The sequence below is a fragment of the Micrasema longulum genome, unplaced genomic scaffold, assembly GCF_059751315.1.
Source record: "Micrasema longulum isolate JH-2025_06_02 unplaced genomic scaffold, ASM5975131v1 h1tg002562l, whole genome shotgun sequence".
NCBI lineage: Eukaryota > Metazoa > Arthropoda > Insecta > Trichoptera > Brachycentridae > Micrasema > Micrasema longulum.
The window spans coordinates 21127-48066 of record NW_028279700.1 but is presented as its reverse complement, the minus strand read 5'-3'; the positions used below and the strand labels follow the sequence as shown (position 1 = coordinate 48066).

The window sequence follows — 26940 nt, the reverse complement described above, 5'->3', positions numbered from 1 at the left end:
AAGATTTTTCGATGATTCATCCTCTATGAACGTAATATTTCTATCAAAGTAACAGTATATCTCACATGTAACTGTCTAAAGGAACAATAATTCCAACTTCAGAATTGTAACGCTAGATGTGTGAAAAGAAATATGTAAGTAACTTTGATAGAAAAATGATCCAATTAATGACAGAAAATGTATGAGAATGGATGTGAATTCTTGGTAGTGAGCGGTGACGGTCGCTTGGCGAGTGATTGGTAGCGCGACTATGTAGCGAACTACTCGAGTGAAATCTTTATGGTGACACAGCTTTTAATGTGATAGCAACTCACTGCACTGAGCGAGAATGTCGAGAGTTCCAATGTGGGTAACTAAAAGTTGCAAAGTCGTCAGTCAATACCGGTGTGTGTGCGATATATCTGCGACATTATATTGGGCTACTTTAGCGATGAATGATTCAACACTAGGGGCTATGGAACAAAATGTGGTCTAACAAGAATTTAACTAGTCAACAAAAATATAATACATTTGGGTATTTCTTTAAAGAATCGCTTTCTTGTTCTTCAAATGAAATTTACCTGCAATAGCTGGTCTTGTGTACTGGCGCTTGTGTTGTGGCCTAACTGAGAAGGGGGGAGAGGGCAGGCATCTAGCAACAAACAATACACACCACATTGTACAGATTACACCACGAAGAGCTTCCCCAGGGGACAGAACACCACCCCACACCACGAGTTACTCCCCTTCTACTGTGGTCTGTGCCGAATACCGGCAACTTGTCCACTACTAGGAATATTACTGACTAGCGTGTACGGGGTCATAGTAAAGTATCAAACACAAACGATACTTCCTTTGACAAGCTGGTAGATTTCCTAACTATGCTGTACTTTTCCCACGCGAGTTGAAACGAATCGAGTAAAACCCCAAAATGATAATTTATAGAATGTCTTCATGTTGTGTTGAAGTGGTGTTCAGTAAGTTAGAAGAGAGTGTACACCGTATAGTTGTGCTCGGTGGATGCTACTGGACCTCGCAGCATCTAATATGGAATATTAATCAAAATGTGTTTGATAATTTACCGAGAGTACTAAAACAAGTCACGAATATGATTCAAAACTTGCTTATTCGGGAGTCCAGTAACAGAATCAGTGTACAGAAAGATATAATAGATAGAGCGTAGAGCGAGATAGAGCTAGCGAGTTAAAATATAATAAATAATTGAGCATTTCCATAGTGCAGACACGCAACACTTAAAGCTGCCGGTATAGTTATATGTATGTCCTCTTTAATGCTAACAATAATAGATAGACGAAAAAATAAAACATGAAAATACTCACTTATTCAGATGTGGCTGATCACCTAAAAAGCTAATCTAGCCGTGTTCCATACTTGAACTACTAAAGACAAAACAGCAAGCTCTTGATTGAAGGTTGAGTATTGAAAATAATTAATTGTGGACTTTGGAAGACAATCATATTTCAAATAAAAAGCGTGAAAAAGCCAGTGATTTCTTCATCTGAATATGTGAACGATACATATAAATTAATACATCTGCTATGTTACCGTTTCTAAATACATTGGTAACACAAGTATTATGTATCTTCCGGAAGTTTCCACAGCAAATACATGTTTTTACCTCTGGATAAAATCACTGCCTGAAGGAATGCATTATCACTCTTGTATTCCTTCAAACAATGATTTAAGAATAATTGGGTGTATGCTCAAAGCATTCAGGAACATTCACAACATCCAAAACATTAATCTTTACACAATAAGATTAAAAAGGTTGCAAACAAAATTATAATATTTTTTTACACACATATAAAATTAGAAATAATCCATTCAAGTCAAAAAATGATTTTACGCAACTAGATACTCTCAGTATTTGGATAAAAACAACATTAGGGAGACACATTATTTTTTAAAAAAATTATGCCATAAAAATAATACAATTTTGAATGCGTCATGCATAATATATTTGAATATTTTGTTTTGCTTGTTATTTTCAACAAATCAGATGAACTTCACTTATAGAAATAATAATCATTACATTTGCACATATGTAATACAATGATTGTATATGTAATGCAGATAAAAATGTACACCACCTGTGTGTTGTGAATGTTTCCTGATAATTATTTGAAGTGAATATATATGAGAATAAATGGGTGAGTTGGTACCTTTTTCATGTTTTCCAAAAATGAAACATACACACTTCGTTTTGAAACAGACTTCATTAAATAGATATCACAAAAATATCGATACGATACCTTATAAAATCAAAATCTAAATAATTCTATTTCAAGAGACAAAACAATACGACAAACAGTAGGATATGTACGTACGAGTATAATAACATTAAATATATATTTCTTGAGTAAAAAAGTACAGATAACACTGACAAGTTGAATGATTAGTTAAAATATAGATATTGTTTTTTAAGTGTTTATATTTTAGTGCAAAGAAACATCTCATTTGGACGGAAAATAACACACAAAAACAGAAGGAGCAAGGAAAAAGACAAACAAAGCAAGTACTACTGGAAGAAATAGTTTAATCTTATAATTTTATAAATAATACCAGCTCATAATCCTTAGCCTTCGAAAAATTGCAATTAATTTCCCGAAGGCTAGAAGCTTGAACTTTTACAGTTTAAATAAAACAAAGCAGGAGCCACTTTTATGAATCATTGTGATGGTAAAATATGGCTTAAACGAAGTTGTGAGAGTGCTAAAAGCAATGAAAAATGGAATGACGATAGAGCTCTATTTTTTCATTTACCATAATAATGTTTAGTTTTATAAAAGTTCACATAAACATTTTCCTTTATTTTTCCTCATTGATACATTTTACATAGCTCTAATAATATACATTTTATTCAATAAAGATAACTAATTTTTAAACATATTCAAATCCATTTGATAAGTGAATCTTGTACCTACATACAGGAAGATATGACACTTTGATATCAATCTGATTAGCAAATCAAATATCAAATAGGTAACAATAAAATATCATTAAACGTTTTCATAATAATGCACAAGTCAATGTATAATATGTAATAATTAATAATTTGGATTGGTGGAACCAAATTCCTGTTGAAATAATAAAATAGAGCTCTAAAGGAAGGAGATAAATGTTCTGGTCTAGCATTTATGCCATTAAATTTTATTGCAATAAATTAATATATTCTAAGGACTTTGAATTCATACTGTGGTTTTTAAGATTTCTCCGCAAGTAAAAAAATATGATAGATCAAAATATAATACATATGTTAACTAAATAAATAAAACTTAAAAATTCTAAATAATACATTTAATAAAGACCTGTACGTTATGCTTATCCCCACATAAATGGTAGGGAATTTTAACTCAATATACATACATGTAAGGAAATGTATGGACCAAGAAGTGTAATATAATATGTGTTTTAAAAAAGAAAACGTCAAAGTTAAAATTGTCACTATACCTGTAGTGCTTGTAAGTATTATTAAACTATTCTTGTAGATGATGGTTAGTGCAGCTGATGTCACTTTGACCTGTGTCGTCTATTGTGTCATTATGTTGTTTCTCAACTCAACACAGGACTCTTGGCCTCATAGAGTTGGGGATACGTTTTTTTAGTATATTTGAATTTGTATGAATAAATAAATAAATAAATAATAAATTGTGACAGGTCCCCTTAAGTAAGTTCTCTTCCTCCAGACTCGGGTCTTTAAAGAGCCTAGCTGCTGAGTGGAGGGAGAGTGTTGTCATTCGGACAAATCTTCTCCTTCGAAACCGAGTCCTTAAAGGTGGCGAGTGCTCTCACATCTCAGTCAAAGTTTTTATATTAAAATTTTATTACACCCGCTTTAATTTTTACTTGCGACATTTCCTATGAAAACTATGAAACCTGTGGATTTTTTCTGCTTTGTCCAATATCATCCGAGTGCTTTGTCTTATAACGGGTTTTCCGTTATAGTCAGAGCAAATACATAGACGTGCATTGTTCATGAGTATCATACCAACTCATATTTGAATCCATTTATGTTTTTATCTCTTTGTTATTTTACAAACATTTCATCGGTAGATCCATAAATGATTTGAAATAAATATTTTCAAGTTTAAAAAAAAATACGAAATCGGTTAACGAATATGGTTCTGTGGTAGTGTTGCAGACACTGGATCAGAAGTCTAAGGGTCATTGAGTTATTTATCATCATCTTCATTCCCTTTCCGCACCTAATATTGCATAGGGTACTGTATTGGTACACCAATCGCAGCGTATCTCGATCATTTTTTGTTACATGAAGGTAAGATGATCAGTCTTAAGCGTAGGTGCCAGTCCAGGCACAATGAAATATTCTAGTATAAAAACACTATATTTCATGTCAACCATGCCGGGAATCGAACCTGAGACCTCTCGCATGGTAGGCAAACCCGCTGACTACTATACTACGAGATCGACCTCGTTCGTCGGCCTTGTGAGTTATTTATACATTCCCCTTACCGCACCCAGTGGTAAATAGGGCACTGCATCGATAAACCTAATGTAGTATGTTTTGAAGGTGATCAGTCTTACGCTTTAGGTGACAGTTTAGGAACAATGAGTCCACACTGCCAAGAGTCGAACCCGAGACCTCAAGAATGCTGGACCAAAGTGCCAAACCCCTCACAGCGAGATGGACTTATCCCCACTCGATTTCCATATTCAGGATTTTTACTTGAGAGTAGTTATCTAGTTGAAAATACTTGTTCAGGGTTTAAGTTTTATTTTACACACATTACTGTATTCTTCATCCGCCTGGACAGATAAAAAACTTCCAATCTACTTACTTTTATTTAACTTCAAAATGTTTGTGCTTTAAATAAATTGTCAAATAAAAAAATACTAAACGCACTGAGGATACATTACCACAACTCCATTCCAAACTTCTGCACTTCTAATAAGCGGTACATTTAGTTCTAGGACATCAATTCATGAAATTTTATTTTAAATTTTTTTGGGTAAAGTTGATATGCTTTAATCTATTTTAATGCTTTTATCAAAATGTAATAATTCATAAAATCTTTTCAGTTGTAATTAGTTTCAAATTATGGTGAGGCATGTAAATAGCCTCATTGTACAGCGAGAAAAATAAAATAACAGAGTGTAACATAATAATTTTTCTCCAAAACTGGCAATTCGTCCAGATAAGTTTTCCCCCTAGAGACTACTAACTAACCTTGAGTTAGTGTTTTGTCTCCTGTTAGGATCAGCTCACTATCATCAAGGAACGTGGTCACCATATGTTTATGGCACAACTACGGTACACGAATCTGACATGAGAGGATGTACAGGAGCTGGCAGCCAACAGTGATGCCAGGAGGCTCTTTGTGGACACCATATGCTCCAACTGAGAGTGGACATGGAATGATGAAGATGATGATGTTTCTTCAATATATATGTAATATCTATGTATAAATAAATGAATGAATACATAAAATAAATGTCAAATATATATTCGATATCCGTGGCGCTAAGCAAGAAACTCTTTTTAAACACAAGCGGAGGAGCGAAATATTGCGGAATTCGTGATGATAAATTTAATAATATATTTGTGGGCATAAATGCTAGACACGCTGAGGGAGTGGCGACAGACAAGGGTTAGACGGATGCGTACCTGCCTTCCTGGGTCGGGGTCCCTGCGGCGGCTGCTGGGCGGGCCCGGGCGCCATGTTGTCCCGCGGCGGAGGGGGGGGCCCCCGCGCCCCCGGCCCGTGGCCTCGCGCGCCGCGCCCCGCGCCCCGACCGCCTGACCAACCCAGCAAACACTCCAAACTACATTACCTATTCGCCCAATCCGCGTCTCGTAGTGTTGTGTGTGTGGAAATGTAGGTATAGAATAAATCTCAGTGTAAATCCATAGTGTTGTATTGTCCTAACCTAACCTAACTTGAAAATATAATTGTTTTTAAGAAAATCGCTTAAACCCTGACTTGCAGTGTTCATGGGTATCTTTGTATAGTGGATATCAAAACCATATTACAACCAAACTACATTATATATTCACCCAATCCGAATTTTGTAGTATCGTGTGTGTGTCAATGTATTTTTGTTAAAATTATCTCAGTGCTAAACCATAATGTACTAACCTAACCTAACCTGATAATATAATTGTTATTGAGAAAATCACTTAAATTGTGACTTGCAGTTTTGTGTTAGCTGAATCTATGGATAAATAGTGGATACCATAACTATATGATATTCTTAACAATTGTCTTTCCATATTGATATCATTTTAACCAAACTACATTACCTATTCGCCCGATCTGCGTTTTGCAGCGTTGTGTGTGTTGCAATGTGTAGAATAATCTCCGTGGAAAACTATAGTGAAGTATTGGGTACTAACCTAACTTAACCCGATAATATAATTTTTATAGTGTTCTTGAGAATATCGCTTTAATCGTGGCTTGCAGTGTTTATGAGTATGTGATTATCATTCACTATATTAGAACCAAATTACATTATTTATTATGTCAATCCGCATCTTGCGGCTTTGTGTGTGTGTATACAATAATCAATTTATAAAATAATGTCAGTGGAAAACTGTAATGTAATATTAAGGCTTTGGAATTGTTTGGGGGATGAGAGTTCTATTTATATATCGTCGGTGATACTGCAATACTGCATAACTATCAATTGAATTTTTGACAGGGGAACCTAGAAAGCGTTCTGTTAATATATTGTTTATGATTTAAAACTAACGGCTCTTCTCGGTGTTGCAAGTGTTCTCTCTGAACTGACATATGGCTGTGAACCACAGGGTTCCCAACTAGAAATGGAGCTGGGCTGGTCATAAAGCCGGAACCATAGACTCTACATGAACTAAAAAAGTCCTGGGATGGGGACCCAGAACAGGCAGAAGAAGTGTCGGCAGACCTCAGGCAAGACGGTCTGATGACGTAAGACAGGTTGCAGGAAGTGGTTGGATGCGGTTGGCTCAAGGCAGTGAGATGTGGAAATTCAAGGGGAGCCCTATATTCACAATTGGACAAGAGAGGGCTGATGATAATGAACTAAGTCCCTATAGTGCATTTATTGCAATAAAACATTTTCATTTTAAAAAATGTGTTATGCGCCATCACAGTATTGTACCGCGGTTTCCAACCTTTATGAGGTTATTACCCATAAATCTGGTTAGATATTGGCAAATACTACCAAAAAGTTTAGTTTAAAATACAAATTCGCTATGGCATTTTAAAAAAATACAAATTCGCTATTGCACACCACAACAGGCCTGAAGGCTTAATCACAGTGGTGAATTACAGCATAGAACACCCAGGCTTGAGAAAAATCACATATAATTTTGTTTACTCTTCGGGAATCCAACCTGAAACCTTTCGTGCGTGAGTCAAGCACCTTAACCATTACACCCCGGAGGCCGCGTTTGTGGATGGTGTATGTCCTTGATAATGTCAGTCAACATATAGAATAATCTCAATGCATCATCGTAAGAAATGAATTTTTTAAGAACTATACGAGGAAGTTCATCTTTCAAGTTATTCTGAGAATTTTTTTTAATCGGCATCACACAGTTTTTGTGAGGTGTTTGTAAACGTATTCAATTATCTTAGTGTGATACACTAACAACTTTTTGTTTTGTCTTAGGTTTTTTTAAATTCAAAATATAATGCATTTGTTGTTTTTACTTGATGAAACTTCAACAAAAACATTTGATTTAAATGTCCTTTTCAGTATCTAGGAAAATCGATTTCATTTTGTGTTCATTCTATTTTTTATTCTTCGTATATAAATTTATTTTAATTTAATAAACTGTGTGACATGACTTTTAAAGAAAGTAAATAAATTCAGTCAATTAGATACAGCAAATTTTACACGTATTTCTTTAATTTTTGCTTTTTTTCGGTTGGTTTGAAAATACTCTATGGGTTACTTCACAAAGATTTTATTTGATTTTGGAGGTGAGAATTTAAAATTGATGGGTGTAATCATAGTTTGATATAATTAAGCTTTGATTTATGTTTGTGTTTGTGTTAGCTTATAATAAAATTTAAGTTATCATTTGTATGCGGTGAGAGTAAAGTATTTTTGAGTGTGTTTTTGAATATATCTAATTATTACCTAATTTTCTAATGTTTCAATATCAAGTTTTGATGTATGTTTATTATCAGTTGCGGTGTTGTAGTGTTAATTTGGAATACTTTCACTGACATGATGCAAGTCCTCGAAAGGGCTTGTGGATATATTTTGTGATGTATCAGATTTTCATTTTACGGAATTTTGTTTAGGATAAGTATGCCTGGAGTGCTTGTCTGATTGATTTCCCCATTCCAAGAAATACTTAGAATCACCATACAATGCTTTTGATTTTTTGCAAAGCCAAAGCACAATGATAACAGTCAATGAGGCAAACATAATATCGATACTATGCAACTGGCATGAGCTTGTTAAAAAATATTTAAGTTATAACGACGATTTATTTAAATACGAGGCTATTGAACAAATTAACTCATTGTATTTTCAATCATTTATGTGAATTGAAAGCTGGATCAATATGTTTATTGACCTCATTAAATGTTTCAAAAATTGTAAAAGGCTTTTCAAATATCAACAAAGCGCGTGGACAAAGTTCTCAGTAAATATAAAATGTGATTCAAAGCTTGAAAAATAGCACGCCTTAACATAACTCACTTCTGATGCATTTCAAAGCAGTTCGAAAGTAATCAGAAACTGAGTGGCATGGTATTTATATACTTGTGGAATGATTTGGCACTGTATGATAAAATCAATGTAAGTAAATAGGAATGAATTTGTGATCTCGTGTAAGATATATGAGATCGTATGAATTGAAGTGAGAGATATGTAGTAGGTATATGACAACAATGAGAAAACAAAGCAAAACATTTTAGTCAATGGGACTTTATCAAATGCATTCAGTATAGGTACTAAACTAAAATGTATGAAAAGTGGGAATAATTATTTTTACTTCATATTTTTCAAACACGCATTCAGGCAATAAGTTTTCAATGTATTTTCACTAAGTACTGAATACAATTGTAATGGCCAAAATTAAAACTGAATTAACACAAAAAAAAACGGTAATGAGCAGTAAGTAAATAATATTTTTTGAGTAGGTAAGTACTGAGTATCTTGATGATTAAAAACGATTTTTTGTGTTAATTCCAGATATAATAAAGAAATCATTAACTACCTATCTTAAAAACAACACTTTTTTCCTAAAAAAACATTCAACACTTCAACGGCATTAAAAATTTAAAGCGTTTTAATGCTTTTTCAGTTCATTTACTTTGATTTCCTAAGTACTAACTTACAAGCTATTTAAATAAAATAAGACATAATTACCGTAACTCCAAAATATCTTCATTATTCGAAATGACATTTTTTTCAAGGAATAATTTAGTCAAATGAATTATTTTAGCTTTATCAATTAAAATTGGTGGATATTAAGGAGTTATTATGATTACCTACAGAAATATTATGCTTTGAAGAATAGTAAATCAAGACTCATGACTTTTCGACGATGATTAAATTTTTTGTTTCGATAGTTGAACAAATAATAACACACAAAAAATTATTATTTTGTAAAGGTGTTATTTGATTTTCCTTCTTTAAAGCATCCTGTTTGGAACTATGAAATACTGAAAATGTAATTGAAATGAAATATTACTATACTTTTTTAGAAATGTTAAAGAACAAAATGATAAAGTACCTTTTCTGCATACTAACTTGACAGAATAAAGATGTAACAATGCTTCAATTTTCTATTCATATCGATCTGGGGCACTTTTAAAAATTAAAATTAACATCTATGTATCCAAAAAGAAACAATTAGGCTAGGGTATTAATCAAAAACTTTTGTCATAAGTTATTCTCAAGTTATTAAACAAACTAAACATGTATGTACGTTTATTTTTAATTATTCTCAACAACATTCTCTTGATATTTTTGCTCGGTTATAAAATAACTTCAGTAAACTGAGTCGTAGAACCATTCAACTAAATAGCATGTGATATACATGCTCATAGAATTAACAACACCATAAGGTTAGATGCAAAAATAAATTAACATAAACAGCAATCCAAACTATTTGCAAAAAGGGGCTTCTTGATTTGGGCTCAAAGAATTTCCCCGAGATGTTTACCCCACCAAAACAGTAGTTTATTGAATACCAATATTAAATTTATATATTTTCTGCAATATTACCATATTATATTTGTGGAGATGAGCTATTAGAAGGTAGGAGGTAGTCTAATAGCCCGCGACAGTGACTTGTTTTTCGACTCATCTGAGTAGGTATTGTACGCTTTCCATTATTATTATTTAATTTTTATAAAATATGTAAATGTATTATTATTTCATTAACATTCTAATATAACTGGGAGCATAAGAGAAATAATGCAAATGAATTGCCTCGACACGGGTTGTGCTCAGTAAGATATTCATATAGTAAAAATAAAGGATTATGTAAACCAAAAATATTGAATAAATGAATACTATTTATTGTAAATTTTGTGAGGCTTAACTGTTTCTTTTTAGATTTTCTAACCACAACACCAAGTTACTGTTAGTTATATTGACCTGTCCCTGTTTGCTGGGCGTACTGATCTTGCGTTGCTTCAGCCAGGAAGTTGCTGGGGACCAAACCCCGTATACCGTCTATCTCCCCCATGTAGAACCCATCATCATCCATCTCTCCATACACGAGTATTGTCTGACCAGTTTGGAAGCTCAACTCCACTTGCTGTAACAAAATATTTTTTAAAATGTAACTTCATATATCATTATGTGGGCATTTATAGAAACAACAACATACCCTGGACAAACACTATACATATATTCTGTTGCCAACGCATGCACTCAGACTTGAAGAGTCCGAGTGTACACAAGTGAATAAATCACCATTCCGATTTTCGCTCCCATCTCTAACCCAAAATCATCCTCTTAGACCCGGGACTGCGCACCTAATGCAGGCAAGACCCAGAACCCCTGATGGTGGGCATGGGGACCGTGAGCAGGGTGTCGTTCTTTTCTATTCGGTGTTTTCCCTTTGAAAGAAGAGTACTTCTGTTTTCAGGCAAAAGGTCGGCGTCGTGCAGTACCTACTTTCAACACTCCGTCTAGGACCCTGCTTAGTCAGCGGTTTGTCAAGCAGGAGAAACCTTTCGCCAAGTTCAGACGGGGTGAAGATCCGGTCTGCAGGGTGAAGTTTCCGACGATTCTCAACTGGAGCCAAAGAGCAGCGGAGGATGAAGCCGAAGAAGTAAAAAAATTGATTTGACTAGTTGTTTCACCAGATTTATTCAAAATAGTTGAGTTTTACTTCTTTATTTGTACCGTGCTGTAGCCGGACAAAACACAAGCACAAAAACCGTTCAGTTTCAAAATGATTTATCGTATTTTTGTATTTCAAGTGATTTACATAACTTGACATATTTTAATTAAAACCTGCTTCCAGCCAATTTTCAGAGTGAAAACCCTTTATCCTTGATTGGGGAGTTGGTCTGGAATACTCTTTTCAAACCCTTTTACATGGTAAATACCTCAGAGTAATAATGAAATACAGCTGTAAGAACGCCCTTTCACTATTTTGCATAGAACAAAAGCATTAGAAATCTTTGGTATTATTTTTAGTTTCAAACGTGTAATGGACGATTTCATCGCTCCGCTTGATATTCTCGACATGAATACCTAAGGCCCATTGTTTTGCTGTAAACTATAGCTAACTTTCTGATTGATAATCCTAGAACGATATTTGTCCACATAAGCGGCTCTATAGCGGTAGCGCCTTATTACTCTAAGGTAATTTAGTCACCCCAATTTCAACATAAAAATCAATAATAAATCGAAATATAAATATATTTAAAAATAATGAAAACGATTAAATAGAGCTCACTTGCGTAAATCACATGCAAATACTTTTACTGAAAATAAGTAATAAGACCTGAATGTTTTCAGAGTCAAAGTAGAATCGTTGTTCAAGATAGATGTTTTTCTCACCTCGGCGTCGACATTAGGGCTTAGCTCTTGAGGGTCGTAGTCGTAAAGGGCCACCATTCTCTTGACCTGCTGGGAGGCCACCTGGTCGGCCCAGCGCTCGGCCCCCCGGCGGCCCTCGGGCGCGCCTGCGACCCCCGCGCCCCCCTCGCCAACCTCCACCACCATGTTGTGGGGGACGAAGCCCCTGCGCCCCCGACTCTCGCCCCAGTAGAATCCGTCCGCATCTTTGTCGCCCCAAACCTGAAAGTAGTTTCAGATACGATTTGTATGCATTTTGAAAGTCAAGATTTAAAACAATGTTCTAAAGTACATTCACAGAGACTAAACTACTTAGATTGACAAAAATCCACACAGCATGAAAAAATAACATAGGATGGGTTGATAATAATTTATTGTAATATTATATTATTTTATTTTATTTATTTATTTAACTCTTGTGTGGCTGTGGTGTAACACGTGTCTACATAGAATACATGACTTGATATATCTCTCTTATTGATTTAAATGATGATGTATTTTTTGTAATCTTAAAGTGCACATTTTTACACCGGATTTGAAAAGTAAAATTCGTATAAATATGCTGGATTTTAATATAAAAAATATTTATCCCTACTATGCAAAGAATAATTACTGTACGAATGAAAGTGATGCCAATACCACAATAAATCTGTTTTACTGTGGTAAGAAAGAGCACAAGAATATAACTTATAACAAGAAAGACAGAGGCGCTATTCTGCGGCCAGCGTTTGTGTGAAAGAGACAAAAATAAAAATAATAAATTAGTTAAGTCAGTCGATTATTGGCAGCAAACGGGAGTGTTCGCTAGTTTTTTTTAAGCTTAAATCATATTATATTCTTTATTAATTATGCAAAAGGAATTAACAGTATGTGTCTACATTTTTTTTTAAATGTCTGAACTTCAGAATATTCTGTCTTTTGCTTGAGGTGACAAGATGTTATATCACCATGTATAAGGAATTTTGTAGCACAGCCTTTTAAGGGTTAATGCCAGGCAAACGCAATAAACAGTAAACCATGAGGCTTATCTTCATTTATTTATTTACCATTTTTACCAGATAGTAGTCGAGTGGCGTTTTTGCTTTTAACCCCCTCGCATTTTCTCGTTAAGCTTATGCATTCTGTGCTGACATGCCTAATAATTTAAGTCAAGATTAAAATGTCACTATCCAAATATTTAAATTGTTCCTTTATCCTTCTTCTTTCCTTACCATCCCCTCTCCTCTCTTCATAGTAAAGTGTTAATTTTTTATATAAATTTTTATTTTGTTTATCTTTGTTTTTAATTTTTGTATAAAATTGTAAGATTCAATATGTCCATGTATTTATAATTTTCTCAAACTGATCGGTTTGGGTAGGTAGGAAGAAATTGCCTAAAGGCAATATGCCCGCCCTTATATGTATATATATTGTATATGTATATAAAGTGTCAAATAAATAAATTAATGAATAATAATACAAAGATATTTGTGAACTTTGTGTTCAATGAGGAAGTTCATCCCTACTGGAAATTAGATATAAAAAATATATTTTTAGGCGCGGTAAAAATTAGAACATTAATTTGTACGGCAAAGTTTCTTGAAAATGTATGAAGCAAAAAATGTTTTTAATATAAACAAACTACTTTGAAAGACTCCACTAATAGGGAAATATCAGTTTTTTTTTTAAAGTTTTAAAGTAATAAAGGTCTACGAAATACTGTCCAGTAAAAAAATTTTTTTTGCTAATTATTAGTAGCATAAAAAATATTTTTAGATTTGTAATTTTTAATTCCCCCAAAACGGCCATTCCATTGGCCACGCCCCTAATACGTCACGATTCATGTTTATTTGTTCCTGCCCATTCAAATTTGTTTAGAGCATTGTCACGAATCTTAACGTCACAACTACCAAGGCCAAACATGTTGCGTTTTTCTGGTAACTTATTTTTATTAAATCATTTTTTTTTACTAAAATAATAATTCAAGATAAGCTCCGGAACCTATGTTGAATGAAACACAAGTCGGGTGCTTAGTGCCGTATTTAGTGTATATGTCTCCTGAATGGCTAAGCCGTTCGTTTGATGAACTTCGCCAAGCCTCTTTAATTTTAATCCAACAATAAAATTGGTTTTATTTTTAATTTACTTCATCCTTAATTTGACTTAATAATTAATCCTTAACTTAACTTAGACAGCAAAAATCTTTTTTTTTGTATTGGTTTGGCCGTTTCAAAAGGGCTAGCTTACAAGCCAGCCAACGCGTTGAAAATAGAGTTATCTATTTATTTTGTTCATTTACGCCCAAAAGGCATTTACAAAAAATAAAAATAAAATACACGCTAACATACTAAATAATAAACACAGAATATACAGAAAAATTATTTGAAATTAGTTAGAAAGGATATAATAAAAAGTTTTACAAATTAAAAAAAAACAAACAATAATAACAAAGGTATGCAAGAACAGTAAGCATATAATCAAAAAATGCAAAGATGCAAGTTCATGAAATAAATTCTGTAAAGCAAACACAGTAAATAACGTGTTGCGGTAAGCAAGAATGACAAATTTAAGTTAAATTAATAAACAAGCAAGCATATTATATCGCGAAAAAAGAAGAAATAAAAATATGTAAATGTGAAATGCGTATTTGCCAATACTACAATGCAATTTGATATAATAGTAAAAAATAAAAAACAAGTATAAGGTAATAAAAATAAACAAGAAAGTATTTTTTTAATTTATGGAATTGAATTGTCAATATAGTTTGACGAGCAGCTAGAAATAAACTTGATATGTAGACTTATAAGATAATAAAGAATTGGACAGAATGTCTGCAGCCGTCTCATAAGTTACCTAGCCTATGCAGTCTCGGTATCAATGAATTGTTTTATTGGTTGGAAGAAGTACTGGAGCAATGAAACAATAGTTATCTTAATTTGTGCGAACAGCCTAGCCATTCAGGTGAATGCCGGCATTTAAACAACAACCTAGCCGCTTTGCTGAGTGGCTGATTTAACTATTTGGCGGCGACATAATATCAATGACTTCCACACTTTACTCCACGCGACCTGCGGGAAAGTTCTTCCACAAATTTGAGAGGACAAACCTTAATCGTGTCTCCTTCGCTGAATGGTAGTTCCTCGTCGCAGGCGTCAGGGTTCGGGCTCATGGTGGCGGGGTCGTAGTCGAATAACGCCACAAACCAGCGACTCCTCTTGTGCGGCTGCGGGGGGTGCTGCGCCCCGGGGGGCTGCGGCCCTCGTCGGCCGTAGGTCGGGGGGGCCTGCTGCCCCCCGGGGCCTCGCATGGGCCGTTGCTGCTCGCCCATACGGAGCCCCGCCTGGGCCTGATAGGGCGGCTGCATCTGTTGATTCGTCTGGGGGTGTTGCTAATCAAATAAAACATAATTTAGAATCTGATAACAGCAAAATCATTTATCCATCTCTCAGTAAGAATAATGGGCTGAAATTACTTCGGGATTTATTCGCAATTTCACATTGCATGGCAGGCGCCGTGGCGCAGTTGGTTAGACGGTCAACTGCGAAATTGGCGTCGCGGGTTCGATTCCCACCAGTTGGAAGAAAAAACCAACGAAAAAATAACCACATACTAAGCATATTTGGCAATCTAACAGATATTTATATATTATCATCATCATTCCCTTTCCGCACCTAATGATGCATAGGGCACTGCATTGGTACACCGATCTCAGCGTATCTTGATATTTTTTCGTTACATGAAGGTAAGATGATCAGTCTTACGCTTCAGGTACCAGTCTAGGGACTATGAAATATTCTAGTTTGAAAACACCGTTTGAAATAAATATTTCATACCAACCACGTCGGGAATCAAACCCGAGACCTCTCGCATGGTAGACAAATGAGTTGACCATTACACCACGAGGCCGACAATATTATAGGTATTTATAAAATTTAATATAACGTAAGTTTCCTGATTATTCAAATATTCAGCTATTAGTAATTCTTGTTATTTTGTTTTATTTAATATGGTAAGATAATTCTATTGTAAATTGATTTTGCAAGTCGAAATTGATAAAATAATACATGTTTTTTTTAGTTAAAAAAAAAAATTGCAACCGTTTTTGTATACTTTTTAGTGGTTATATAGTAGATAATATTGATTTTTATGATGTTTTAAAAAAAATCAAGTTAGGTCATATTCGCATTATTTTAGTTTCAATGTTTAACTCAGTCTAAACCATTACTAGCAATCTCAGAACACGTTATTGTTCTGAGTGAGATAGCTAGCAACCATACTCTCAATTAATTTATTTATGTAAATTATTTACTTGTCTAATTATAAGAATGAAGCTTTATACAATTATACGTTCGGAAAGTAAGTGCACTATATTTGTATATTTATTTAGAAAAAGTGTATTTGAAAGAAAGGGTATTGTTGATACACCGGTTGACTATTTTTCCACATAATCACCATCCTGTTCATTGCACGTGGTGAGACGTGGCACGAGCTTCTTTATGTCCTCCTCGAAGAATTCTCCCGCCAGCTCCTTCCCCCACTTCGGAACCTCTCTCTGCTTGAAAATTTAATTCCCCCTTTTGTGCCTTCAGGGAGGTGAAAATATGATCATCTGAAGGCTCCGTGTCAGGAAAATACGGGGGTTAAAAACATCACAGTCAAATGAGTCCAAGAGCGCCTTGGTGGCTAAGGTTGTGTGAGGATTAGCGTTGTCGTGCAACAAGCACACTCCTCTCATCAGCATTCCCCTCCTTTTGTTTTGAATGCTTCTTTCGAGTTTTTGGGGTCTCACGATATCGTTGTTCATTGATAGTCGCCCAAAAAAATTGTGGCGAAAATTCGACCAAAATGATGCGTTTTCGGTCCCAAAACACTGAAGCATGATTTTATGCCCGAAATTGTGGTTTTGAATCTTTTTAAACTTCCTACACCACTTAAATACACTCGTTCTCGTTCATAACACCTTCGCCTTAAACCATTTTGATTCACAAGCAATTTTTGGTATAGGTGTTATTCCTTCCACGAGAAGGAGAACTATAACGGAAGGCTGATTCATGCTCCAATCATTGACTATGATTTTTGACATAAAAGTTATTGTATTTACGCAACACAGGGTATAAAAAAACATGTTCAGTCGGTAATAATGTGTTGGAATCAGCTGGAATGCACATTACCGTTGCATACAATAAATGTAAAATGGACACTTTTCTGAGGGTGAATAGAAACAAAAACGTCATCATATAGGAGTTTTTAGTACTTACCAGAATTGTTAACCCAAGATAAATGTTTTAACATAAAATGACTGCACTCATAATTATTGTTTTGTGAATTTGACACAATGTCTAAAACTAATTTATAGAACATTAAGGTATATTTAAAATTTAAGTACATAATCAACTTTTGTCGTCTACATTTTGAGTCTGTCCAAGTGTTACACGGTTCTAAAAAAACTCCCCTGTAAACGGCACTGTAACGTCGTGTTATATTAAACAAAAGACGTGATAGATATTTACATCTTTTTTCTTTGCCTGTTTAGGACAATTATTATTTTCTTTATAATTATTATTGTTGCAGGCTCAGCTACTTTCATGTCCATTTAAATTATGCAGCCATATTGTTTAATTTATTTGTATGCTTTTAGAAATAATGCAGATGGATCCGCTGAGAAATAAAAGCATCATCGATGAATTTAAGTTATCAGACATAATGAAATACTATTAAATATGCTTTGATTCGTTTGGCATTTTGTTTTTTTTTAATATTCAAATTTGCGAGTTATCTAGTTAGTGAATTATCGTCATATTTTGGAATACGTACCTATATAAAGTACACCACATATTAAGCATTAGCTTAAAACCAAATTATTTAGATACGTATATGATATCAATACACTTTGATTTGTTCTTATCTTAATGTCTTGATAGGTTTGATTATAAAACTTAACACGCATTCTTAGTTGCGCAGTGCGTAATTAAAACGTTTTATTTACAGCATTCAAAAGGAATCAAGCACAAAAGAAAATTAATAAACACATAAAATCAATACTTTTACCTACCACAAATTATTCTAAGCTCTAAAGCTAAGCATGCAAAAACATATAATAAAAAAGAATATCAAACTTAAAACTGATATAAAACAACTAGACAGTTTACGCGGTAAGTCATTTCTATAATTCATTAATAATTTGAATAAGCTTATTTTGTTATAAAACGAATGAAAAATTACATACGATTTAAAACGCAGTGCATAGCAAAAAAAACACAGTGTTTTAGAGAAGAATTATGTTTCATTGTATCATTTATAGAATCGGCATTAAATTTGTGGAATAACAAAATTATATTGATTAAATTTAACACTTTGTTATAAGACCGCTTGAATATGTTTTAAAGCATTACTAATACCGTTTTGAAAATAATATTTTTTACCATCTACAGGTGTAATTATAAAGTTAATGACTTCACCTGCAGACGGAAAGACCTGCGATTTCCAAAACTATAGAGTAGTGCTCCAAAATATATTTATTTGATTTCATGACAAAGTGTTTAATTGAATAAATGTATGTTTCCTTGTTAATACCATTTGAGTTAAAAGCCATTTTTCTAAATATCTCCATATATATTTGATGTGTTTCAATGTTATTTTTTAATATATCTGAAGATTTTTAGTTAATATTTATAAGTATGAAGATATATAGATATTGTATTACATGAATCAGAAAACTAAAAAAAAATCCCTAAGAAAATCTGAAGAGATTTTCATAAATATGGAATCTTCTAAATGATTTCGCATTTTTTTACACGGCAACATTTTCATACTGAAAACAGCACGGTTCTTTTCCATAGCTGATTATTTCGTGACAGTGCATTATATGTAAGTGTATAGGCACTAACATAGTAATGTGTAGGAACATTATATATGTTGAAGTTGCGAGCGGTGTGAGGCGGCCGGCTCTCTTCATTCGGGTTTTGCCTTCCTAGTCGGTCACACGTCTTAGCTATTATAATTGTATCTCTCCAATATAATTGTTATACGAAATATCAGAGGTTTCATTATTCATCAAAGTATATTGATTGAACCTAAAATTGTGATCTGGAGTATTTAAAGATTCAGGCCAAGGATTTCACAATTATAGATTGTTGGAAGAAAAAATGACAGATAAACGAGTATTTATTACTGCTATAACGAGTATCTTCTGAACACATCCTGTGATTTTATTACTTTCTCCCTACTATCCGTGGCCCTGTTATAGGTCCGGTCGGATAAACAGATTTTGCGGCTTCCAAAAATAAAAAGGCTTTTAAAAAGTTTTGTAATCGTTTCGGCCAATTGATCATGTCCAATCAATTTACTTCCAGTCAGTGAAGAATTCACTTTCTTCTTTTCTCAATCTAATGAAGTACATACTATGTACTTCTGGATTAACTTCTTTCAGCACAAAGATGCTTAGGCTACCAGATTACAGAGAGCTCCTTCGGGCAGCTTTTCTCGTTCGGCAACGAGTAATTTTTCAGTGTGCAGTATGTGGTAGGCAAGCCGCTATAACGAGTGTATTTATTTCGTAAAAAAAATAGGCCAGTCTACCAATAAGCATTTGGAAAAAAAGATTTATTTTTCTTTGAATTTTTCTCCAAACTGACTAATTTCTGGAAATAGTTGTTATAAATATATTTAATTTTTTTATGTTCATATTGGAAATCGTTCGCTTTGAAAAATAACTTATTTTCAAACTGTAAAATCATCAAAAATTAGTTCGTTTTGGTGAAAATTAAATACATAAACAAGTTTTGCGTTCCTTAATCTACATTATGTGATGTAAAACGAGATTTTTCACATTTTGGAAATAGTTAATTTGGAAAATAACTCTTTACGCAATTAATATATTATGCGCATAATACAGAATGAATTTAGGATCAAAGAGTTAACGAAAAAAGTTAAGTTAGAAATCGGGTGGAATCGTATGAGAAAAAAGTGTCATGGTGGTTTTATCCCCAATCTTACAAAGTATTTGTATGCACGCGAAGGCAGAATTTGAGTGAAAATCACACCAAAATTAGGAAGGTTTTCTAAAATTTAGCATTCGTATACAAGATATCAATCAGTTCTTGTATTAAAAACCTTGAGTTGAAATCTAATCAGTTTTCTGATTTATGTAACACGAGCGTAAGACAGATCACAATAGATGCACATTATTTCCTTCCTTTAGTTTTCACATAAAATTATAATTGAGTTCTATCAGTCAAAAATTATTTTGCTTTCCATATTTAAACATAAATATAGAGAGAAAACCAGAAGAAAGATATTTACAAAATTTGAGAAATTTTATTCAATTTGATCACAAATTTTATTTTGCCACATTACTTTAGTAAAATTTTATAATAATCATGTCAAACATATACGATTTTTTATTTAGTGAATGTTATATTTTATACAATTGTGATCAAATAGAATATTATAAATTAAAATAAATAGTACAAACAACTTGATATCATTGTTGCCACTTAACTCAATAACTTAATTTTTGCAATAGTTTTGCGACGAAAGAAAACAGCAAAAAATTAACAGTTTCTGCTGTATAACTGTTTTGTACTGAGGCAGCAGTGAATATTGTATGAAATAATTTTGTTAAACTGAAAACTTTTAGTGATAGCAATGTAATATTTGTTAATATTTTTTAAGTTTTAAAAATATAACTTTTCAGTGGGGTAATTAAGTTGACTTGAAAGTATTAGAATTTACTAGAAAAACATGCATTTTTTGCACCACAGTTAAGTACCAATAGGCCCAACTATAGTGGTTTACATACAATAGCGAAGAGCACCCATTTTTGAGAATGAATCTCATTGAATTATTATCTTATCGGGAATCGAACCCGGAGCACTGATACGTGAGGCAGGGGTCTTAGCCGTTACACCACGGAGACTCCAACAGTATAATAATAAAAATTAAGAATAAACTATAATTTGTATATCGTGGCCACAATGTTACCAAGAAGAGTATAAACAGGGAGAAATGATCAGATCAAAAACCGAGTGTTATAATTTTTTCAAAACAAAACAAAAATTTCTACACATTGATATTTATTGAATTGATCTATCTATTCATATCATTAATTGGAAATAAGGAATCATTTTTACTACTTATTAGTAGCATAAAAAATATTTTATTATTTATAATTTTTTATTTCGGCGAAAACGGGCCATTGCATTGGCCACGCCCCTAATACGTCACGATTCGTGTAAATTTTGAGCTTTGTGACCGTTTAAATTAAAATAACACATCGTCATGAATCTTGACGTCATAATTATCAAGGCCAAACATGTCGCGTTTTTGTACGGACATATTTTTTAATAATTTCTTTTTTAAAGTTGTGTACGAAAAAAATTCTCCAAAATATTGATTTTAAAAATACAATTAATTTCCATTTCGTGTATTTCGATCGATATTTGTAGTAGGTATGTGATATTTCCCTATTAAATTAACTCGTATCGAAAGAACTGTGAAACAAAACGTATACCCTTATATTGAAACTATAAACAGTGTAATTAAAAGTGAGTTGTTAGTTTTGATTTACAAATCATCGACGATATTGTGAGTTTGTCCAAATTTTTAAAGACAAGGACTGGATTCAACCCCTTGAGGGGTTATCTTAGATAATAATAAGTTTATCTTTAAGTTAACAAAAATCAACAGATGGAAGAATTGTTTTTTATTTATTTTTTTATTTTCTTCATAGTCTTCATAGTACGTATAGTCAAACCTCTTACCAAATTCTCTTCTATACCCTTTTCAATAAAACACACGTTTGAAATTATTATTATTTATTTACGCAACCACACACACGCAAAAAAAAACTCATACTTACATATTCATTTACACACATTCATATATACACACATGAATACAAACGACGCGTCGCACACATACAATTTTGTAAACTCTTTTCTTATTTTCTTGGGTGCAAACTATAGCTAACTTCGTGATTGATAATCCTAGAATGGTTTTCGTCCATACGGGCGGCTCTATAAGCGGTAGCGCGTTATTACTCTGAGATATGAGAGCACTTGCCCTTCACTGAGTAACCCGGTTCTTTGAAGACCTAGGCTTGAATAACGATAATAAACTTATGGAGACCCGTCGCAGTGACGTCAAGAGCTTATTTTGCACTGATCTCCATTTTTAAAAAAGGATAAGAAGACAATATGAGTCCTTTAGGTACTTTAGGTGTATTATTAGATTAACAGTCAATTTTTAAATTGGCTTTAGTATTGTTAATATATTTCTACTTGTTTTTAATGTAATAGCAGTAAAAATCCAGAAAAAATAAATAAATAAGGATGAGAGTATTATCTTTATTCTACCATTATGATTAGGACGAAATTCCCATCCGTATTCTTCCTCTATGCCTTGGCGTAACTTTATACCAAGTTTATGAGTAAGGCCCTTAGTAGTTTTGGCATTATTTTACAATACTTAATTACGTAAATTATTTGACTTTTTATCTACCTGTGAAGTCCCAACTTACATGATATTGATATAAAAAGACCTACGGGACATGAACAAGGTAAAAGTCGTGTAGGCATTTATTGTAAATAGCCGTAAGAAAAAAATAAAAAGTAATTAAATTTCGTAAGTTTCTGATCTGATCTTCTCTGACTGTTTTGCTCCAGGCGATGCAAGGACTCCACCGAGAAGAGATAACAAGAGAAGGAAGGAGGTTGCCGCCACGTGACATAGAGCAAGGTGAAGAATGAAGGAGTGTCTTCCAACCTGCATGTGGAGGGGGGTGTGGTGCGGGCTGCGCTGGGGTTGACGGCGAGAGCTGCCCTCCATTTCGTCTCCGGAGAAATTCCCGTCCGCCGTTGCCTCTTTAGTGATTTCGATCGCTGGTACTCCAGAACCCATCGACTGCTGAAGGTCCCATACCAAAGGAAGCAATCATATTCGATGTACCGCAATTTTACACAAACATGACAACCACCCCGTAGATTTATCCCAAATGCGTTTCGGGAATGACGAGTGTCAAACAGTTTGATTTTGGAGATACCCATTTTGTTTTGATCAAAAATCAACCATGTTTTTGTCGTATCGAAAGCAATCGATACAATGAAAGGAACTGTGTTTTAATTCGCCATAACAGTAGTTCTATGTCTGCTCTCGGCTCTCGGGTAAAAATCCTGAATAAGGAAATCGACGGGAGATTAGTCCGCCCCGTGGCGTTGTGCTGGGCGCGTTCGCCTACTATGCTCGAAGTCCCGGGTTCGATTCCTGGGAAGGTCGAGATGAAATATTGATTAAAAAGAAGGTTCTACACTGCAATATTTCACGTTCCTGGACTGGCACCCGAAGCGTAAGCGTAGCCCATTTTATTTTTAAGGATGAATGCGACGAACGCTACAACAAATTGCGACGAAAGAAAACGTTTTTCTTTGTAAATGAGCTGTTATCATTGGACATAAACTTGTTTAAGCTCAGACTTTGTAGGTACACTACCTGCGAAATCTATGAGTGAGTAAAATAACAAATGGTTTAAGTTGAATATTTGATCTCATTTATTTTAATTAGTTGATCTCCAAAATCAAATCTGGGTAGGTAATTATTTACAGCATGAAATAGCATTTTGTGACCTCATAATTTTAGCGTGTACATATATCGGTGATGAAAAGAGTGATAATATTAAAAATACGCAACTTGAATTGAATACTAAAACTAAATGCGTGTGTGCAAATTACGTATTATTAGGTACTCTAAATATTAAATATAATATACTGGTGAAAGAAGTGTACAATTAATGTGTCATAAATACAAAAATTGTTTAAAAATTAGTATACAACATTCAATATACAATAATTCTGGTTTTGTAAAGTGTGTATTAGAGAAAATCACGAATTACGTAATATTATTTTATTTAATAAATATACTTGAAGCACAGGAGTGAATTTTTTTAATTATTAATAATCATCGGTTTTAAAATACACGTATAAAATTAATAAGCTTCGGAGTTAAACAAAATAACATAATAAAATAATTTTCTGTGGAATTGTTAGATTAAGCAATTTTTAAATATGATTTTTTTGTAAATCCTGGTTCCAACGTAGCTGATTTTGCAAATGGTTGAGTATTTTATTTTAATTTCTTTCAGAATTCGACGTTATTAAAAAACCAATGATATTATTTAGATTTATTTTATATTTTGTGAGAACTAAAAGAGCGGAAGAAATAAAATATAATACGAAAACTAAAGTATGTAATTGTATAAAACAAGATATTATGAGATAGTTATATATAGATACAAGTTTTAGATTTAAGGGATAGTTAGAAATAGAAGGATGAAGCGTTCAAAAGGTAAAATAAAATATATCTAAGAACATCGAAGAAAGCTGAATTGAAGTATAGAAAGCACAAAAACGAGTAATTTACACATTTTTAAATACTGGACAATAATAGTTTTTGAAAAAAGTTTAAAAATTTATTTTTTGGGGAAGAATATAATATATTTGTAATAATTGTGTGATTTGTGGTATTATGTGATGTTATAAAACTTTTATTTTGTTATAGGTCTCTGTTTTAAAATTGAATTTAAAAAATGTATTCAAAACATGTAGGACAAATGAGTAATCCGTTTTCACTTAATTCATTTGTATTTACATCTAAGAAAAAAAAGTTTATATAGAAATTTTAAATGATGCTATTTATAAGCTGGTATTTTCCCGCCTGTTCAAAAGCTGAATGTATTTTTTATAATTCTTGTGCACGCATCGTTTGCGCTTTGAGTCCAAGATGCATCTGATTTAATATAACATGGTTGTTTTTGAAAAGGTATTATGCATATCATGTCCAGGCTACATAAGATACTTTTTACAAAATACAAATACGAAATTATCCCAGATGGCGGACATTTTGATGATTCACAGGGCAAGTGCAAATGACGCGTAATGATAACTTTAAACACGGCAGTACTCTTATTGTGTTTCTGATTCAACTTTCTAATAATTTACTCGAGTAATTACATAGTATCTAATAACATGACAACATACTTAAGCCATTTTACTGCATATAAACATACTCGTTTGTTCCTATGTAATATATAATATTCAATTTGCTAGATTCAAACTAAAAACAATTAATAAAAGTATATTGAAATATGTAAAAGGTAGAAATGATTTCTTTGTCCCTTACCCCTGGTGTTATTTTGTCGAAAATACTCTTTAGGAGACCAGTACCAAATCCTGACGTGGCCTGTAGGTTAAGTGTGTGCATTTTACAAGTTATCAGTCCATCATCCACTCACTGTCGGGTTAGGTTAGGTTAGGCTGTTTAGTTCGGGATATGGCGAGTGAGGTTAGGTTAGGTTAGGCTGGTTAGTTCGGGATGAGGCGAGTGAGGTTGGGTAACAGGGGTTGGTTAGTGCGCCACAAACTTCGGACAATTATTGGGATTTTATTTTTAATAAAACAGAAAAACGGCATTCAAAATGTTACACAATTCTCTGCATTGCACGAATTTCAAATTAACCAATATTTTGTACCATGAAAATACCATACAGTTCAAAAGATTGATGATGTTGAATTTAAAAAAAAAAGTGTTTTATATATATTCGACCATTTTATGATGTACGTATGAAAGAATTGTAATTTTATCCATAGAGGTATGGATTTTATCATGATTTTTTTTCGTTTAAGATGACCGTCGCAAATGTTTTAAATTAAATTTAAACAACAAAATCAGTCATTTTTTTATTGAGTTCCAAAATTAATTAAATGTCAAATAACATATTGAAAAATAAAAATCCCATTGAATGTCTATCGGCGAAATGTTGGGGAAATAAATGGGGCCTATCTTTCATAGTATAGATATTAATTGTTACACAACTCATCACAAGAATGACACTTTGTATATATAATGTAATCATGTATGCGTGAATGTATTTTTTAGTTTGTAAGTGTTTTGAAAAATATGCCGATTGAGAAACTTTGATCCTAGTATCGAATATTAAAATAGTTTTTTTCATCCTTCGTATGCTTCAGTGATGCTGTAATTGTTGTTTTAGTAAAGGTAAGTGACTTATCTGTGAATATTCTATTCTGAACTTTAATCAAGATGAGTTAGTATGTCGAAATGTAATTGAAACTGTAAGTGATGTTACATAATATTTTTTAGTGCAAAAAAGATGTTTTATTTCCCTGAAATGTGATTATTTTACTTTTTGTATCGATTTTGCAAGAAGAAAGACGTGTGAGTGTACATACGTATTGTTGGGTGTCCTTTCAAAATTCCTATTTCATTATCATTTGCGTTTTTGTAGTACAAAGTACATTGATTTGAGACAATCGCAACTTTGATGTAAAACTGATTGGAACGGGTTTTCCAATGAAGAATATTTTTTATCTTTGTTTATAAAACGCACTTATAAAATAAAGATTTTTTGAAAGAACGCTGTTTTTACAATATGTCAACATTTTCAGACATTTAAACATATCAATTTTAAAAGCATGCCCAACACAAGTGTCATTCATTTTTATTCTACAAAGCATGTGTATCCAGTCTATGATCATCGATCAACCCTTTCGGATTAAAAAATAAGTTTAGTTATCAACGGATGAAATTAACTTTGATTTCAAAAGAATGCTAAAAAATGTGTCAAGATATGATCATAGAAAGGAAAAAAAGACATAGTGCTTTGTCAAAGAACAATCAAATACATAGCTGTGTTCAAAAATGCACGTTCAGGAATACTTTTTGGTAAACAATTCATTGTTCAAATTGCAAAAAGTGATTGTTTTAATAAAGTGAATTAATTATTGTTTGAACAATCATTGAAACGATAAAAATACTCTACAAATGAAGATCAATAAACATTTCTGGTAAAAAAATACTGTTTATTGGATGCATTCATTGGATTTTGAGTGAAATTGCGGGTGATTTTTAATGTTTTTTGAGGCAAGTGCATTTTAAAACAAGTTA

General features: G+C 33.0%; 1 protein-coding gene across 1 annotated transcript in view; it reads right to left on the bottom strand.

Annotated features, from left to right (window-relative positions):
* Window positions 1–26940, bottom strand: part of LOC148271960 (uncharacterized) — a 37558-nt gene that overhangs the window by 9452 nt on the left and 1166 nt on the right. Inside the window, exons 2-7 of the mRNA XM_088240700.1 lie at window positions 25156–25215; window positions 15089–15370; window positions 11986–12225; window positions 10567–10729; window positions 5627–5758; window positions 561–631 (exon numbers count right to left, since the gene is read on the bottom strand). Coding sequence (XP_088096826.1) covers window positions 561–631; window positions 5627–5758; window positions 10567–10729; window positions 11986–12225; window positions 15089–15370; window positions 25156–25215 — 948 coding nt within the window. The remainder of the gene's footprint in view (window positions 1–560; window positions 632–5626; window positions 5759–10566; window positions 10730–11985; window positions 12226–15088; window positions 15371–25155; window positions 25216–26940) is intronic.